At 51.1% G+C, this 18,501-nt stretch overlaps 1 protein-coding gene across 1 annotated transcript in view; it reads left to right on the top strand.

The window, feature by feature from the left end:
- Positions 1-18,501, top strand: part of LOC133353884 (T-box transcription factor TBX18-like) — a 63,728-nt gene that overhangs the window by 12,322 nt on the left and 32,905 nt on the right. The window contains exons 2-3 of the mRNA XM_061570377.1: positions 6,316-6,598; positions 15,637-15,738. Coding sequence (XP_061426361.1) covers positions 6,316-6,598; positions 15,637-15,738 — 385 coding nt within the window. The remainder of the gene's footprint in view (positions 1-6,315; positions 6,599-15,636; positions 15,739-18,501) is intronic.

Below are 18,501 nucleotides of genomic sequence, written 5' to 3' on the forward strand. Positions count from 1 at the left end.
TATCGCAGTAGCCAAATGCTTTCGACGCGTGATGTTGATTCTTAGTGTGGAGGAAAACCCGGAGGACTGGGATACAAGTCCACGCGGCCACGGGGAGAACGCGCAAACTCCAAATATACAGCAGCAGGCGTCAGGGTCGGGATCGAACCCACGACCTCCTGTACACCAGGCGAGGTAGTTAACATCCCCTAGCCACAGTGATGATGATGATGATGAGAGAGAGACACGCAAACTCCAAATATACAGCAGCAGGCGTCAGGGTCGGGATCGAACCCACGACCTCCTGTACACCAGGCGAGGTAGTTAACATCCCCTAGCCACAGTGATTATGATGATGATGAGAGAGAGACACGCACACTCCAAATATACAGCAGACGTCGGGATCGAACCTAGGATCTCCTGCATACCAGGCGAGGGAGTTAACATCTCCTAGCCACCGTGGCGCCAATGCATGTAAGAACACAATCTGAACGCAGAGGAAGATTCAATATCTCCCCGTAGATCCGTTGATAGACTGATTTGGGGACAAGTGTTATTTGCGAGCACCTATTAAGGTCGGCCGACACGGCACACGAGGAATCGACGCCTTCGTTTGCCCAGTGCTGATGTTGACTGCGCACCGCACCAGGTACTAGTTTAAGACTAAGTCGATATCATCAAGGACTGTTTAGTTGCCGGCGGGAATCGAACTCGTGTCGCCCGAGTGCGTAGCGCAGTGCGCTAACCACCGCACGCGTCTGTCGAAATGCGGTTACCGTAGACCAAATCACATCGTGCAAAGCTCAGCTAGGGCTGCGCCTGGCGAGAGTACTCGGATGGGCGAATGCCTGGGAATACCGGGGTGATGTAGGGTTGGGAGGTGACTGGGAGGGGATAATCGCACAGCGAATGGATTCTCAAATCTATCGATGGGAAGGGATTTTTATTTAATCGTTTTCCTCCGCTGTGCGCGGTGCTGGGGTTTCATCCGGGTGGCAGGACCCTCCTACAATACAGTCTCGGGACTCAGCGATGCTTTTCTGGGTAAATCAAGGACATTGGTTCGATAGTCGTAGTAGTAATAACAGAACGCTTTCGTGAGATTCGGCGCAGTTTTTTTGGAAGGCCTTTATCCAGCAGTGGGTTGACCATTATTATTATGATGATGATAATACCCCTATTGTATTCCACACACGTGCGCTATTAAGATACACATTATATTAGTGATACGTAAATTACTGCCACATTTTGCTTGGGGTCATTTGAAAGACGCGCGTTAGATTTCTGGTTGGGATAAACCGAAGTTTACATTTGCGGAACGCCACCGCCACCAAGCTGCCTCGGGCTGGCTTGGAGTTAAGAGATTTATCGGTGTAAGGCACTGCCACTAGGTTACAAGGTAAGCCTATCCATACGACTGCTGCTACTGCTACGAATAATAAACACTCCTATAACATTCCATAATACATAAATAAATACAACGAATACAAGTGATCCGTGTATAGACACCCCACTAATGCAGTCTATGATTTGAGTCGGGTGCTTATATAACGTCGCTTTCGGCTTCGGACCCGACGTGGTTAGAGGGAGGGAGATGGGCAGTTCAGCCAGCATCGGTTGATCGGAGGATCGACACTGCCCATGAGACGCGAGGTGGAGAAACCGGTCCGGGGTTTCCGCTTGCCTCTGAATCGACGCTGCCGCCTGCGTGCTGCTGGGATGATGACGTGCTCGCAGCGGTGACGTGCGTTGTTGTGCAAAAGCGAAGCAGCTACTCGCACCGTTGATTACATTGATTTATAGTAGTAGGTTGTTACCCTTTCAACTGGTACAAAAACTGACACCTTTATACAAGGCATCATGTTTACATGATTCCTTGTATAAAGGTCCAACACCATGTGAGACTAGGCTCTAAGAAAAGCTGTCTCGGGTGTGGACCAATCAATTTCAAGAATAGTGCATATCATTATCTCAACGTGATCACGCAAACTTCTCAACGTGATCACACAAACTTCTCAACGTGATCAAGCAAACGTCTCAACGTGATCACGCAAACATCTCAACGTGATCACGCAAACGTCTCAACGTGATCACGCAAACATCTCAACGTGATCACGCAAACATCTCAACGTGATCACGCAAACTTCTCAACGTGATCACACAAACTTCTCAACGTGATCACGCAAACATCTCAACGTGATCACGCAAACTTCTCAACGTGATCACACAAACTTCTCAACGTGATCACACAAACGTCTCAACGTGATCATCACGCAAACTTCTCAACGTGATCACGCAAACTTCTCAACGTGATCACGCAAACTTCTCAACGTGATCACACAAACTTCTCAACGTGATCACACAAACTTCTCAACGTGATCACACAAACTTCTCAACGTGATCACACAAACTTCTCAACGTGATCACGCAAACGTCTCAACGTCATCATCACGCAAACTTCTCAACGTCATCACGCAAACTTCTCAACGTCATCACGCAAACATCTCAACGTGATCACGCAAACTTCTCAACGTGATCACGCAAACTTCTCAACGTGATCACGCAAACTTCTCAACGTGATCACGCAAACTTCTCAACGTGATCATCGCGCAAACTTCTCAACGTGATCACGCAAACTTCTCAACGTGATCACGCAAACTTCTCAACGTGATCATCACGCAAACTTCTCAACGTGATCACGCAAACATCTCAACGTGATCACGCAAACATCTCAACGTGATCACGCAAACATCTCAACGTGATCATCACGCAAACTTCTCAACGTGATCACGAAAACGTCTCAACGTGATCACGCAAACATCTCAACGTGATCACGCAAACATCTCAACGTGATCATCACGCAAACATCTCAACGTGATCACGCAAACATCTCAACGTGATCACGCAAACATCTCAACGTGATCATCACGCAAACATCTCAACGTGATCACGCAAACATCTCAACGTGATCACGCAAACATCTCAACGTGATCACGCAAACATCTCAACGTGATCACGCAAACATCTCAACGTGATCACGCAAACATCTCAACGTGATCACGCAAACATCTCAACGTGATCACGCAAACATCTCAACGTGATCATCACGCAAACATCTCAACGTGATCACGCAAACATCTCAACGTGATCACGCAAACATCTCAACGTGATCACGCAAACATCTCAACGTGATCATCACGCAAACATCTCAACGTGATCACGCAAACATCTCAACGTGATCACGCAAACATCTCAACGTGATCACGCAAACATCTCAACGTGATCACGCAAACATCTCAACGTGATCACGCAAACATCTCAACGTGATCATCACGCAAACATCTCAACGTGATCATCACGCAAACATCTCAACGTGATCACGCAAACATCTCAACGTGATCACGCAAACATCTCAACGTGATCACGCAAACATCTCAACGTGATCACGCAAACATCTCAACGTGATCACGCAAACTTCTCAACGTGATCACACAAACTTCTCAACGTGATCACACAAACTTCTCAACGTGATCACACAAACTTCTCAACGTGATCACGCAAACTTCTCAACGTGATCACACAAACTTCTCAACGTGATCACACAAACTTCTCAACGTGATCACGCAAACTTCTCAACGTGATCACACAAACTTCTCAACGTGATCACGCAAACTTCTCAACGTCATCACGCAAACATCTCAACGTCATCACGCAAACTTATCAACGTGATCACGCAAACTTCTCAACGTGATCACGCAAACTTCTCAACGTGATCACGCAAACTTCTCAACGTGATCACACAAACTTCTCAACGTGATCACTCAAACTTCTCAACGTCATCACGCAAACATCTCAACGTCATCACGCAAACTTATCAACGTGATCACGCAAACTTCTCAACGTGATCACGCAAACTTCTCAACGTGATCACGCAAACTTCTCAACGTGATCACGCAAACTTCTCAACGCTTCCATCTCCGCTCTCTGTGCGTCACCCCGCCACTCGCCAGCCTTTTGAGATTTGATTGATGTTTTTTTTGTTTTATCACCGAGGTTACTGAACACAGGCCCAATGGTCTAACACAAAAATATTTACAATAACGCAAGGCGGTCAGTAACAAACAGCACGACTTGGGTCGTAAGAGATAAAGAGTCCATACGTTTCTTCTTGAAATTTTGAGCGAGATTATCAGGACTTGGGATAAGAGACGGCGGTGGGAGGAGGGAATTCCAGCGCGAAGCAGTGCGAGGAATAGGCAGAGTATGGTGAGTGTGTGGGTGAGTGTGTGGGTGAGTTGCTTGGTAAGTGAGTGTGTGGATGAGTTGCTTGGTAAGTGAGTATGTGGGTGAGTTGCTTGGTGAGTAAGTGAGTGGATGAGTGAGTAGGTGAGGGAGTCATTGAGTCAGGGGCAAGGTGAGTGAATGTGTTGTTGTGACGAGCAGTGTGGTGGTTTAGTGGATGAGTGGGTGGGTTGGTGAGTGATTTAATGAGTGATGAAATGGACAAATGATTGAGTGAGTGGGTAGGTGAGTGTGTTGTTGTGATCTTCAGTTTGGTGGTGATTGAACACAGTTTGGTGGTGGATGAATCAACGAGTCAACGAGTGAAGTTCACGGGAAGGTTGACCATGGCAGTAGCGATGTGAGAGTGATAAGGAGGCGATTGACCGCCAGTGAGTGTGAGGCTGAAGCAGTGAGAGGACAGACGCTAAGCGGTGGTGATGGTTGAACACAGCGTGGTGGTGGTTGTTTTGAAGGCGGTACAAATGAGACGAAACGGACTGGAAATTCGCATCGTCATCATCGCCATCAATCACCATCGGTCATTGTCTATCCACCGCTGGATGACGCCACCCCTTGGCGGCCGCGCGATGCCACAATCCATCTCACTGGGGGGGGGAAGGGCGCAAAGAAGTCGATCTCAGCGTTCCGTCTCCCGCGCGGCGAGCGCCATCCATCAAAGTTGACTCGTGGCTGCGAACAAATTCGCGCGGGAGCTTCCGAACACAAATACGGCTCCGTCGAGTGAGGACGGGGGGACACGCGCGGCTGAGTAACCCCTCAACCCAAAGCCCTTCTCGGGTTCATCAACACATCCGTGACGTCGTCACCGTGCCCGTGATACGCGGCTCCTCGTCTTCATGTTTTTTGTCTTTGCCAAAAGCTCCAGGGGGGAGTGGAATATTCTTAGGTTTTTTTCGGTAAAGTCACGTAGGTAAAAAATTAAAATTAATAAAAGTAAAATAAAACTAAAATAAAAATAAAATAAAAATCACGACGTTTCGGAGGCAACACAAGTTTCCGTCTTCAGGTGGAACCGTCACAGCACGATTGCTGTATCAAGGGGGGTGGAATAGTAAAGCCACTGTAGTCCACGTTGTCCTTCAACGGAGGAGGAGGAACGTGGAAACGACACGAACTCTCTCTCTCTGCTGAAGCCCTCTCGTTGTGGCCAGCGGCAGACCTCCAGATTGGCATCGAGATCCTGAGCGCATTGCTGCCGTACGCAAGTCTACAATAGTCGATGGGCAGTGTAAGTCTATGGGCAATGTTAATCTATGGGCAATGTTAGTCTATGGGCAATTTAAGTCTATGGGTGATCTTAGTCTATGGGCGATGTAATTCTATGGGCAGTGTAAGTCTTTGGGCAATGTTAGTCTTTGGGCAATGTAAGTCTATGGGAAATGTAAGTCTATGGGCAATTTAAGTCTATGGGCAATGCTAGCCTATGGGCAATTTAAGTCTATGGGTGATCTTAGTCTATGGGCTATGCTAGTCTGAACGCATTGCCCCACTCAAGCATAGAATGAATGACTTGTTTCCCCAGTCCAATAAAATATCTCAAACGACTCTACCTCCAGCATGCACTGCTGTAGCACTCGCGAGCCCAGCCGGTTCTCAGCCTGACGATGGGGCGCAGGCTGTGGCATGGATACCGTGCAGGAGACATTTCTAAGACAAAGATCCCCCGTATAGCCTTAACATATATTTTTTTGGGACAAGTCCCGCGAGCGAACACCTTTTGAAGGCCGCTACGGCACACGAGGGGGTTGAGTGGCCAGCACCACGCCCGGCCGCCTTTGTCTCCCTAGCATCAATATATTACAATACAGCACCAGGTACTAATTCGAGACTTAGTCGATCTAGTGGAGGCTCAGGACCGGTTCAGATAATCGTCACTGGTATCGTCCCCCCCCCCCCACCACACACACACACACAAAAGACAAAGATCCCCCGTATAGCCTCGGGACAAGTCTCACACTCCCGTCACACGCGCGCACTCAGACTCCTCCGCGCGCCACCCCTTGACCCTCGCTCCCTCCCTCCCTGTCGCAGCCACAAGCCTCGACCTCCAGTCCACATCGGGGTCCGATCCCGTGAGCCCTCCCGTGGCCCCGGCTGACCGGGACGACTCCGTGGACACTGCCCGGGCTCCCGTGACCCCCGCCGCTCCTCCCACCGGCATCGTCCCCGGCCTGGGACCTTCACAGGGGGCGCCGCCTCCTCCTCCTCCTCCTCCTTCCGATCTGGCGGGTGTCCGCGTAGAGCTGCAGGGCTCCGAGCTGTGGCAGAGATTTCACTCCATCGGCACCGAGATGATCATCACCAAGGCCGGACGGTGCGTGCGTCGTCGTCGTGAGCATCATTCTTAGCAGCAGCATCAGCAGCATCATCATCAGCATCATCAGTATCAGCATCATCATAATCAGCAGAATCATTAGCATCATCACCAGCAGCATTATCATCATCAGCATCATTAGTATAATCAGCATCATCAGTATCAGCATAATTCTTAGCATCATAATCATCAGCAGAAGCATCATCAGTATCATCATCAGCATCATCAGTATCAGCATCATCAGCATCATCATAATCAGCAGAATCATTAGCATCATCATCATCAGCAACATCATCAGCATAATTTGCATCATCATCATCATCATCATCGGTATCATCATCAGCATAATTTGCATAATCAGCAGCATCATCAGCATCATCAGTATCAGCATCATCATCATCATCATCGGTATCATCAGCAGCAGCATTTGCATAATCAGCATCAGCATCATGAGCATCATCAGCACCAGCATCATCAGCAGCATGAGCGCACCAGACTGGCAACCCGCCGATGTCGCCGATTCCATTCGATCTCCGGACGCGGCAGTCGAATCAATGTGGGTCAAGTTTCTCATCAAATCTCAGCCGCCTCGGGTCACCCCAGCGGTGTAGCTGGGTACCACTGACAGTGAGTCGATGGGCAGGTCGCGTGCGATGGTGCAAAGTGTGGGGTGCGTCCTCAACGCTGTCACGACGTCTGGCCCAGGGTGGGAGCGTTAGACCCAAAACACCCTCTAGAGGCCTCTTCCGCCAGCAGTGACGTGAGCTGGGCAGTTGCTGGGCCTGTGCCTTTAGCTGTTGACTGAGGGCTAATGGATCATTATGTAACCACGCGGTGACTTGGGCCGCCGTGCCGTTTGTGCGTTCGCGCGTGCCTATCGTTGCAATCAGCGCGACGTTCGATTGCAATGGGTTGCCGGTGCATGACTCTGTGAATCGATAATTGATTAATGAAAACGCGGTTATCGGTTATTGTTCAACAAACCTCTTTGTTCACCAGATTTATAGCGAATTGCGCTAACCACTAGCTAGAATTCCTAATTTCACTGTGTGCATGTGTGTCTGTGTATATATATATGATTGTGTATATGTCTATGTATATATATACATGCGGGGAGGGGTAGTGTAGCGGTTAGCGCCCTGCACTACAAACCTGATGTCCCGAGTTTGATTCCCGTTCACGGACAACATCGGTGACGATTATCTGAACCGGTCCTGGGCCTCCCCTAGGTCGCCTCAGCCTCAATTGAGTACCTGGTGCGATGCGTAAAATATCGCCGCTAGGGAGACAAAGGCGGCCGGGCGTGGTGTTGACCACACACCCCCTCGTGTGCCGTGCCGGCCTTCGTAGGTGCTCGCTAACAGCACTTGCCCCAACAGTCCGTTAGGGCTACACGGGGATCTTTGTCTTTGCGTGTGACCAGAATTGCCGAACGGTAATGAGACCGGACACGATTTTTCGGGAGTGCGTCTACCTTTACGGAGCTTAAAGTTGATGACACACACGTGCTTACGTATGTACGTACAGGGATGGGGGTTTGTATATATATATACATATTCGTACGTGACTGTATATATACCTCCGTGCATAGTGTGCCTCTCATCCAGCTGTAGAATGAGGTCTGTACATGTTGCATGTATCCACTGCACATGATACATGAAATGGCTTTTTCTCTCTCTCTCTTTTCAAACGTCTTTTTCACTTCGTTCTTCCTCGGTTGATGTTAAACTATTTCCGCCTTCCCGGGCGCTTAATATATTTGAAATATTATTCCTATTATAACACACATTGTGTACTCTATCATACCGCGCATGTACACATAATCCCCAATCCAGCTCAGCCACGCAGCTCAAGAAAGTAGTTCGTCGCTGACCGATCACAACTCGTTATATAGCGGGCGCGTTTCGTGCGAGAAGTCTCCCCTATTAGAATAACCACGTTATAGCGAAAACGCGTTATAGCGAAAACGCGTTGTGCGCAAACGCGTAAAGCGAGGATTTACCGTGTGCCCATATCCTACACGCGCATACTGTGTATGGTCATGCGTGATTCAGTATACGGGCATGCGTGTTATTCATATCGACGAAATAGATAAGCAGACCGATAACGCCGCCTTCCAAAAAACATATATTACACATCCAATCGGTGACACGGCCTTCTGGGAGTGCATCATTTCAGCAGCGTTGATTCAGTGCAAGCAAAAACCCTGCATCGGTTTCGACACACAGAGTCTCATCAGCAGCCGATTCAGCCTCGCTTGGGTCGATGGCGGTGAACTGCTAGACGGTTGTAACCAAGGGCTCCTCGTTGTGAGATGTGGCTCCGAGTTCGACGCAAAAAAACGATCTAAGAACACAAAAAATTAACACCAGCATCGTCGTGGAAAATATCACGGAATAAGTTTGATATTTTTTCCACAGCGACGCGACTTTGAATGTTCGATGTGTTTCGTGTCGATGCTAAGTAATGTTGAACACCGCGCGTAATGGAAAAGTAACTTTTGGGAGTGGGAGGAGCGGTGGCGCAGCGCTTAGCGCGCTACTGCGCCATGCACGCGGCCACGGCTGATATCTCGACCGATGTGTGTGTCACATAAACCTCCGTCGTTACCGACGTGGCTTAAGGAGTCCTTCATCCAGCAGTGGATTGACAAAGGGTTGTAAATGATTACAATTATTAATCGCATATCTACGCGTGTATAATACGTCTCTGTGTGTGTGTGCGCGTGCGTGTGTGTTAATATCGAATAGTCACGGGGAGCGGTGGCGCCGTGGTTAGCACACTGTGTGTTACGATACCCGGCGAATATTTCGACCGGTACTGGACCTCTGGTGCGGTGTGTAAACGTGAGCACTGGGGAGACAAAGGGGGCAGGGCACGCTGTTAACACCCCCCCCTCTCCCTCGTGCGCTGTGCCGGCCTTCACAGATGCTTGCTAACAGCACTTGCCCCAACAATCTGCTGAAGGCTATACGGGGGATCTTTGTCTTTGTAATGTTAATCACACGCACTGCGATATTCACACCTTACAGGCGTATGCAGAAACATAATGAATACAAAAAAATAATACGAAATTTTATAATTATGGCACGATGTATAAACAATAATGTGTCAATAATTAGACGCTCTGGAAAGTAATACGCGCGCCAAAAGTGCGTAATTATTAAATTGACGATAATCTGATCACACACACACTCAGCTACTGGATTATACGACGCACCCCCTAAGTGATAACGATGATAAATTATCTATAATAATTATAGTCGTGACAATATTTTGTCGCTTAGTCGTATCCGAGATGATTCGCAATGGTTTAAACGCTCGAATGCTTAATATTGCGGTACCAATAGCGTCATGTTATTTTTTTAATTTAACGAACTTTCTCTGATTATTACTTGACCAGGTAAGGCCCACTGATGAGTTACACAGCTCTTTTTCAGAAGCCACCTGACCACAAATAATAGCTCAACGAAGTGGATGATTATCATCACGTGGGAATGTATCGCAGCCAAATGCTCTAAACGACGATCGTTCTCTTGAGTGACTAAAACTCAGAAATCAATTATGAATTATTTCTATATCTTTCTCTCTCTTTCTGTCGGCTGATTTCCCCCCTCCCCGCTCCAATTCACTCGACATCATTTCCTCTGATGGCTCAATTCACGGCGAACAATCGGTGCGAGCCTCACCTACGTAACATCATCTGCTCCCAATTAATTTCGGGCGAGCGACCTGTTGCAACTCGCACAATTGTTGCAACTTCCGCGCAATGAGATCGAATCGCAACCCCAGTTGCGTCGCGATTTGCGGTGTGCTGCGAACCCGCGACCGACACAACTTTCTTGTTCATGTTTTTTTGTTTGTTGCGGTTGCACCCGATTCAAGAGCCGCATGACTCACAAGGCTATACCAAATAACTAAAACTGAAATAAATGAAAAATGAAAACTCGACCTGAATGCCACCGCGGGCATAGTTCAATACGTCTAGTTTCCACGCTCCAATAAAAAAAAAATATATAAAAATATATTTAAAAAAATATATGTTTTTTATGATATATATAATATTATACAGCGTCTAATTACACAGCGGCGGCCTTCACACAATGTCCCTGTTTGCGCGGCGTTACGGGGAATGTTGCCTGCGCGAATTGGCCCCCACGTGTGTCAATAGACGCCGCTGCTGCCGCTGCTGTTGTTGTTGTGATGATGTTGATGTTGCGTGGCCACAGAGACAATTTACGCGTTCACGTTTCTATTTATGAGTATTATATTAACCCCCCCCCCTTCCCTCCTCCCTCCTCCAAAAAAATAAACCCACTACAGCCCCCAAAAAACACTTTCGGCCAAAATCTCATTATGGTCCCCCCGTAATTGCCGTTACTCTGTGACTCGCTCGACGTGTCACGTGGGGGGGGGGGGGGGGGGCTTACGTTGGCGCTGGACCTGTGGAATTGCATTGGGGGGGGGGGGAGAAGGGGATATCAGTCACAGGAGGCTCAATTGAAGTGGCGAATTCGTGAATACTGTGTGTGGTGGGAGAGAGTGGGGTGGTGTGTGTGGTGGGAGAGAGTCGGGGTGGTGTGTGTGGTGGGAGAGAGTCGGGGTGGTGTATGTGGTGGGAGAGAGTCGGGGTGGTGTGTGTGGTGGGAGAGAGTCAAGGTGGTGTGTGTGGTGGGAGAGAGTCGGGGTGGTGTGTGTGGTGGGAGAGAGTCAGGGTGGTGTGTGTGGTGGTAGAGAGTCAGGGTGGTTTGTGTGGTGGGAGAGAGTCAGGGTGGTGTGTGTGGTGGGAGAGAGTCGGGGTGGTGTGTGTGGTGGGAGAGAGTCGGGGTGGTGTGTGTGGTGGGAGAGAGTCGGGGTGGTGTGTGTGGTGGGAGAGAGTGGGGGGTGGTGTGTGTGGTGGGAGAGAATGGGGGTGGTGTGTGTGGTGGGAGAGAGTGGGGGTGGTGTGTGTGGTGGGAGAGAGTGGGGGTTGTGTGTGTGGTTGGAGAGAGTCAGGGTGGTGTGTGTGGTGGGAGAGAGTGGGGGTGGTGTGTGTGGTGGGAGAGAGTCGGGGTGGTGTGTGTGGTGGGAGAGAGTCGGGGTGGTGTGTGTGGTGGGAGAGAGTCGGGGTGGGTGTGTGTGGTGGGAGAGAGTGGGGGTGGTGTGTGTGGTGGGAGGGAGTGGGGGTGGTGTGTGTGGTGGGAGAGAGTCGGGGTGGTGTGTGTGGTGGGAGAGAGTCGGGTGGTGTGTGTGGTGGGAGAGAGTCGGGGTGGTGTGTGTGGTGGGAGAGAGTCGGGGTGGTGTGTGTGGTGGGAGAGAGTGGGGGGTGGTGTGTGTGGTGGGAGAGAGTGGGGGTGTGTGTGGTGGGGTGGGTGGTGTGTGTGTGGGAGAGAGTCAGGGGTGGTGTGTGTGGTGGGAGAGAGTCGGGTGGTGTGTGTGGTGGGAGAGAGTCGGGTGGTGTGTGTGGTGGGAGAGAGTCGGGGTGGTGTGTGTGGTGGGAGAGAGTCGGGGGGTGGTGTGTGTGGTGGGAGAGAGTGGGGGTGGTGTGTGTGGTGGGAGAGAGTGGGGGTGGTGTGTGTGGTGGGAGAGAATGGCAGGGTGGTGTGTGTGGTGGGAGAGAGTCAGGGTGGTGTGTGTGGTGGGAGAGAGTCAGGGGTGGTGTGTGTGGTGGGAGAGAGTGGGGGTGGTGTGTGTGGTGGGAGAGAGTGGGGTGGTATGTGTGGTGGGAGAGAGTGGGGGTGGTGTGTGTGGTGGGAGAGAGTGGGGGTGGTGTGTGTGGTGGGAAAGAGTCGGGGTGGTGTGTGTGGTGGCAGAGTGTGGGGGTGGTGTGTGTGGTGGGAGAGAGTGAGGGTGGTGTGTGTGGTGGGAGAGAGTGGGGGTGGTGTGTGTGGTGGGAGAGAGTGGGGGTGGTGTGTGTGGTGGGAGAGAGTGGGGGTGGTGTGTGTGGTGGGAGAGAGTCGGGGTGGTGTGTGTGGTGGGAGAGAGTCGGGGTGGTGTGTGTGGTGGGAGAGAGTCAGGGTGGTGTGTGTGGTGGGAGAGAGTCGGGGTGGTGTGTGTGGTGGGAGAGAGTTGTGCTGGTGTGTGTGGTGGGAGAGAGTCAGGGTGGTGTGTGTGGTGGGAGAGAGTCGGGGTGGTGTGTGTGGTGGGAGAGAGTGGGGGTGGTGTGTGTGGTGGGAGAGAGTCGGGGTGGTGTGTGTGGTGGGAGAGAGTCGGGGTGGTGTGTGTGGTGGGAGAGAGTCAGGGTGGTGTGTGTGGTGGGAGAGAGTCGGGGTGGTGTGTGTGGTGGGAGAGAGTCGGGGTGGTGTGTGTGGTGGAGTCGGGGTGGTGTGTGGTGGGAGAGAGTGGGGGTGGTGTGTGTGGTGGGAGAGAGTCAGCGTGGTGTGGGGTGGGAGAGAGTGGGGGTGGTGTGTGTGGTGGGAGAGAGTCGGGGTGGTGTGTGTGGTGGGAGAGAGTCGGGTGGTGTGTGTGGTGGGAGAGAGTCGGGGTGGTGTGTGTGGTGGGAGAGAGTCGGGGTGGTGTGTGTGGTGGGAGAGAGTCGGGGTGGTGTGTGTGGTGGGAGAGAGTCGGGGTGGTGTGTGTGGTGGGAGAGAGTCGGGGTGGTGTGTGTGGTGGAGAGAGTCGGGTGGTGTGTGTGGTGGGAGAGAGTCGGGGTGGTGTGTGTGGTGGGAGAGAGTCGGGGTGGTGTGTGTGGTGGGAGAGAGTCGGGGTGGTGTGTGTGGTGGGAGAGAGTCGGGGTGGTGTGTTGTAGAGAGTCGGGGTGTGTGTTGGGGAGAGAGCGGGGGTGGTGTGTGTGGTGGGAGAGAGTCGGGGTGGTGTGTGTGGTGGGAGAGAGTGGGGGTGGTGTGTGTGGTGGGAGAGAGTCGGGGTGGTGTGTGTGGTGGGAGAGAGTCGGGGTGGGGTGTGTGGTGGGAGAGAGTTGGGGTAGCTGAACAGTGGCTTTAGTAGGTCGACAGTGCTGGAGCACACGCGCGTGTGTTTGGGGGGAGCGGTGGTGTAGCGGTTAGCGCGCTGCGATAAGAACTCGGCCACACGAGTTTTATTCCCGCTTGCAGCATTGATGATTGTATTGAACCGCTCCCGAGCCTCGCCTAGGTCGACTCAGCCTCAAATGAGAAGCCGGTGTGCTGTGTAAATATCGCCGCTACGGAGACAAAGGCGGCCGGGCATAATGTTGGTCATCCCACCCCCTCGTGCGCCGTGCCGGCCTTCATAGGTGCTCACTAACAGCACTTGCCCCAACAGTTTGTTCAGGCTATACTGGGGATCTTTGTCATTGTATGCGTGTGCACAGCGGTAGGGATCGTTTAGCGCGTGGGGCTACGAACTCCGGCCACACGAGTTCGATTCCCGTTCACGGCCAACGCCAATGATGATTATATGAACCGGTCCTCGTGATTATCTGAACGTTAGCCAGTCAAACCGGTTAGCGTGTTTCAGAATCGATAACCGGGTTCAAGAGACCGGAGCCGTCTCTAGTAGAAGCTTAGTCATGAATGTAATCGTTTCAGGAATGCGCCCATTGATTCAACTTCCGTGCCAGGAGATGGAATCGAACCGGCTTTACTTCTCTGATGACGTGTCTCATGTTTTACGAATGTACATTGAGAGACGAAGATGAACACGTGGATTCGAGAACGTACGAAGGTCCGTGGCATGAGTGTATCGCCGCCACCACTTCTACGAGCATGGTTACCTGGGCCCATGCACTTCACTCGTTGGTCCCTCCACCGAGAGCCCGTCCCGAGGGTTCCATCGAATTGGGGAGAGCGCCCCGGGCCCCGCACTTTGGGGGACCCGCGCTTTGACGCCACGGTGTCAGATGTAAAAGTTGGGGTTTAGTTTAAAGGCGTGGGGTCCGCAACCCTGCCCTCCCCCCCCCCCTATGGACGGCCCTGCCTTCTATCAGTTACTGACTGATTCATCTCATCCACCACCACCACACTGTGTTCAACCACCACCACCACCACACTGCAGGTCACAACAACACATTCACTCACCCACCCACTCACTTTTTCACGCACTCACTCCGTCAACTCACTCACGCAGCCATTCACTCGCTCGCTAACTCAATCGCGCGTTCACTCAATCACTTATTCACACACCCAGTCGCTCACCCACACACGCCCTCACTCACCCACTCACCGATTCTATCACCACGCTGTAGTTCCCAGCGTTTTTCTCTGTTTTTCCATTCACCGTTCCACGTTGGGAATTGATATCATATCAACGTCGTCTCTTCCACCCCTCCCCCCCCCAAGTTCTGACACCGATAACCTCGCTCAATTCAGGAAACGTGTTTTCTCTTTCGACTCTTACAACGGTGCTGCTTGCTGCCGGCCGTTGCACGTGCAAGCCTTGGGCAGGACGCGTGGCGAGGAGGGATGATGACGACGATGATGACAGTGATTGGTCGATGGCTAAGAATAATGACGGAGTGGTTTTTAATACAGCAGTGGATTGTTGATGATGAGTCTGAATTTCTCATAGTTTAGTTTGTTAAGAAGAATAAACGGAGTGAAATGGCAATCTCGGAGCCGATGTTGATTCCGGGAGAGCTCGCGTGGAAATGATTTCCACATCTCTGAAATGAATGTTGAGTTTGTGCAATGGGTGTTCATTTTGTGCAACATGTTCGCTCACACACATGCACACACACACATGTACACACACGCTCACACACATGTACGCACACGCTCACACACATGCACACACACACTCCCATGGACACACATGCACACACACATACACACGCACACACGCTCACACACATGCACACACACACATGTACACACACGCTCACACACATGCACACACACACACACCCATCGACACACATGCACACACATACACACGCACACATGCTCACACACACGCACACACGCTCGCACCCATCTACACACATGCACACACCCATATACACACACACACACATGCACACACACACCAATCTACACACACATATGCATACATACACATACACACTCACACACCCATGCCTATACATTCACATCCATATCATGTACACACACTCCAATGCGCACACACACACGCACACACAGGCGCATGTTCCCCGCGATTCGCGTGAAGGTGTCGGGGCTGATGCCTCACCAGCACTACCACCTCGCCATGGACATCGTTCCCCTCGACAACAAGAGATACAGGTAACGCAGCGTCCTGCACCCTGCACAATGCACCCAGCATTATCCACCCAGCGCCCTGCACCCAGCTCCCTGCACTAAGCGCCTTGCACCCAGCATTATCCACCCAGCGCCCTGCACTAAGCGCCTTGCACCCAGCATTATCCACCCAGCGCCCTGCACTCACCATTATCCACCCAGCACCCTGCACTAAGCGCCATTATTCACCCAGCGCCCTGCACAAAGCGCCCTGCACTCACCATTATCCACCCAGCGCCCTGCACTCTGCACCCTGCACTAAGCGCCCTGCACCCACCATTATCCACCCAGCACCCTGCACCCAGCGCCCTGCACTCACCATTATCCACCCAGCACCCTGCACCCAGCGCCCTGCACCCAGCATTATCCACCCAGCGCCCTGCACTCACCATTATCCACCCAGCACCCTGCACTAAGCGCCCTGCACCCGTGGAATTCCCAGGCAGTCTCCTATCCACGTGCTACTATCCGGGCTCCACCCCAGCTCCGCTGCGCAAGGTCCGATGAGATCCGGGCGCTAAATCCGGGGCGGTGTTCTGCCGCGCGGACAGTGATCGACATCCAGTCCCCCAGCAGACGGACAGCATTGTACTCTTAGGTTTTGTCGGTAAAGTGACGTAAAAAAAAAAATAGGCATAATAATAGAAATAAAAGAATAAATTATTTTATAAATTACTTTATTTCTATCCACGTGCTCCTAAATAATAAAATATTTTTTATTATAGATAATAGACAATAATAGAAATAAAATAATAACTTATTTAATTTCTATTATTATGTCTATTATTTGTATTATTTATTTTAGACATAATAGAAAAAAAATTGCATGATTATTTTATTTAATAAATTATTTTATTTCTATTATTTTGTCTATTATTTGTATTATTATTTATTTTTACCGACGTGACTTTACCGAAAAAAACCTAAGAGTATGAATCCTTGCAGTCACGAAAGCTTCAAATCAAGAATAAATGGACAGCATTGTCTCTCCCGAGGTCTCTCTTGACATCAAACTTGGTGGGGGGCTAGCCACCTTTGTGTGCTCCACCACAGTCAGCCCCCCGCTTTCTTTGCGTCTGCCCAGCCCGCGCAGTCAGCGTGACCCCCCCTCCCCTAATTATCCTCATCAATTAGCGGCCCAAGTTAATTACCCAGTCGCTACTTATAGCGCAAGTTCACGAGGGGGGGGGGGGTATTAAGGCGACCATAGATGGCCCCATTTTGTTTGCTGTGCACGAGCAAATGTGAATTTCGCGTATCTCTCCATCCGTGCGTCCGTGTGTCTGTCTGTCAGTGTGTCAGTGTGTCCGTCTGTACGGTGTGTCTGTCGATCCGTGCGTCCGTGTGTCTGTCTGTCAGTGTGTCCGTCTGTACGGTGTGTCTGTCCATCCGTGCGTCCGTGTGTCTGTCTGTGTGTCCGTCTGTACGGTGTGTCTGTCCATCCGTGCGTCCGTGTGTCTGTCTGTCAGTGTGTCTGTGTGTCCGTCTGAACGGTGTGTCTGTCGATCCGTGTGTCAGTCTGAATGACTGCCCGTCTGTCTGTACCACGTGTCTGGTCGTCGTCAGTGCTCAGATGAGCGTATCTATTTCTCGGGACAAGTTTCGCCAATAAATATGATCAATAGAGCACCATTATTAACAGTGAAACACCCTGCATCGGGTTTTGACTTGTTCAGTCTCATCAGCAGCGATGTGGCCCATTGAATTGACGTTGCCGGAAGGCATTCGGGCGAGTCCCATAGCCGTACGATAGTCTAGGTTGGTTTATTTTATTTTTTAAACGAACTAAAAATTACGAAGAGCTGAAGGCGCAGCCCTGCAATTCTTGACCACAGCCACTGCCGGGGCAAGGGCGAGCCTTAGAGAGGCCCCCGGGTCGTGGAAGGTTGTTCTTGAACAGTTAGAGGTCGTGGTCTATCCACTGCTGGACGAATGCCTCCCGACGCCGTGTCGACCATACTTCACCCCGCGTTCGGTCAGTGTGAGTCGGTAACGCAGTGGTGGGGGGAGGGGCTATGGTGGGGGGCGCTGGGTGGGGGGGGGGGCAGTTGGGGGGGGGGGCGGTGGGCAGAGTCGGGACCGGTTCGAATAGAACCCTTCCGTGGTCTAGACTCGAACTTATGTTCGCAGCACTTCACAGTACAGCGAGCGCATTGCCGCTACAGCGATGGGCACGCAACGAGACGCTGATAATTCGACATCGGCATTCGGAGAGGAAATGCAACCGCGCAGAGACTTGGCGACTCGGAACCGCAGGCCGCGATGCTACGTAAATAATGAAGAAAAAAATGTGTTGACCAGGCAAGTCCCTGCTGAGCTATGTAGCTCTTTATTTTAGAAGCGACCCGACCATCAGAAATGATAGCTCAACGAGAAACGGCGTATCATCATCATTATAATCACGGTGACGTTCATAGCAGCCGAATATTCCAAACGAACTTTGTTGCTTCTAAATGTGGAGGGGAAAAACAAAACCGGATGAGCCGGATCGAGAATCCACGCGACCACGGGTAGAGAGAGAGAGAGACACGAAAACGCCAAATATACAGCAGCATGCGTCAGGATCGGGAACGAACCCACGTACTCCTGCATACCGGGCGAGGGAGTTAACATCTCGCCACCGCGACAATGTTTGTATGGTTTATATAAAGTTCTAGAGATATCTACATAGAGGCGTGATTTACACAATACAAAGACAAAGATCCACCCCCCCCCCCCGTGTAGTCTGAAAAGACTGTAGGGGCAAGT

This window comes from Lethenteron reissneri, chromosome 6 (assembly GCF_015708825.2).
Source record: "Lethenteron reissneri isolate LAM-NWPU_2019-01 chromosome 6, ASM1570882v1, whole genome shotgun sequence".
Taxonomy (NCBI): domain Eukaryota; kingdom Metazoa; phylum Chordata; class Hyperoartia; order Petromyzontiformes; family Petromyzontidae; genus Lethenteron; species Lethenteron reissneri.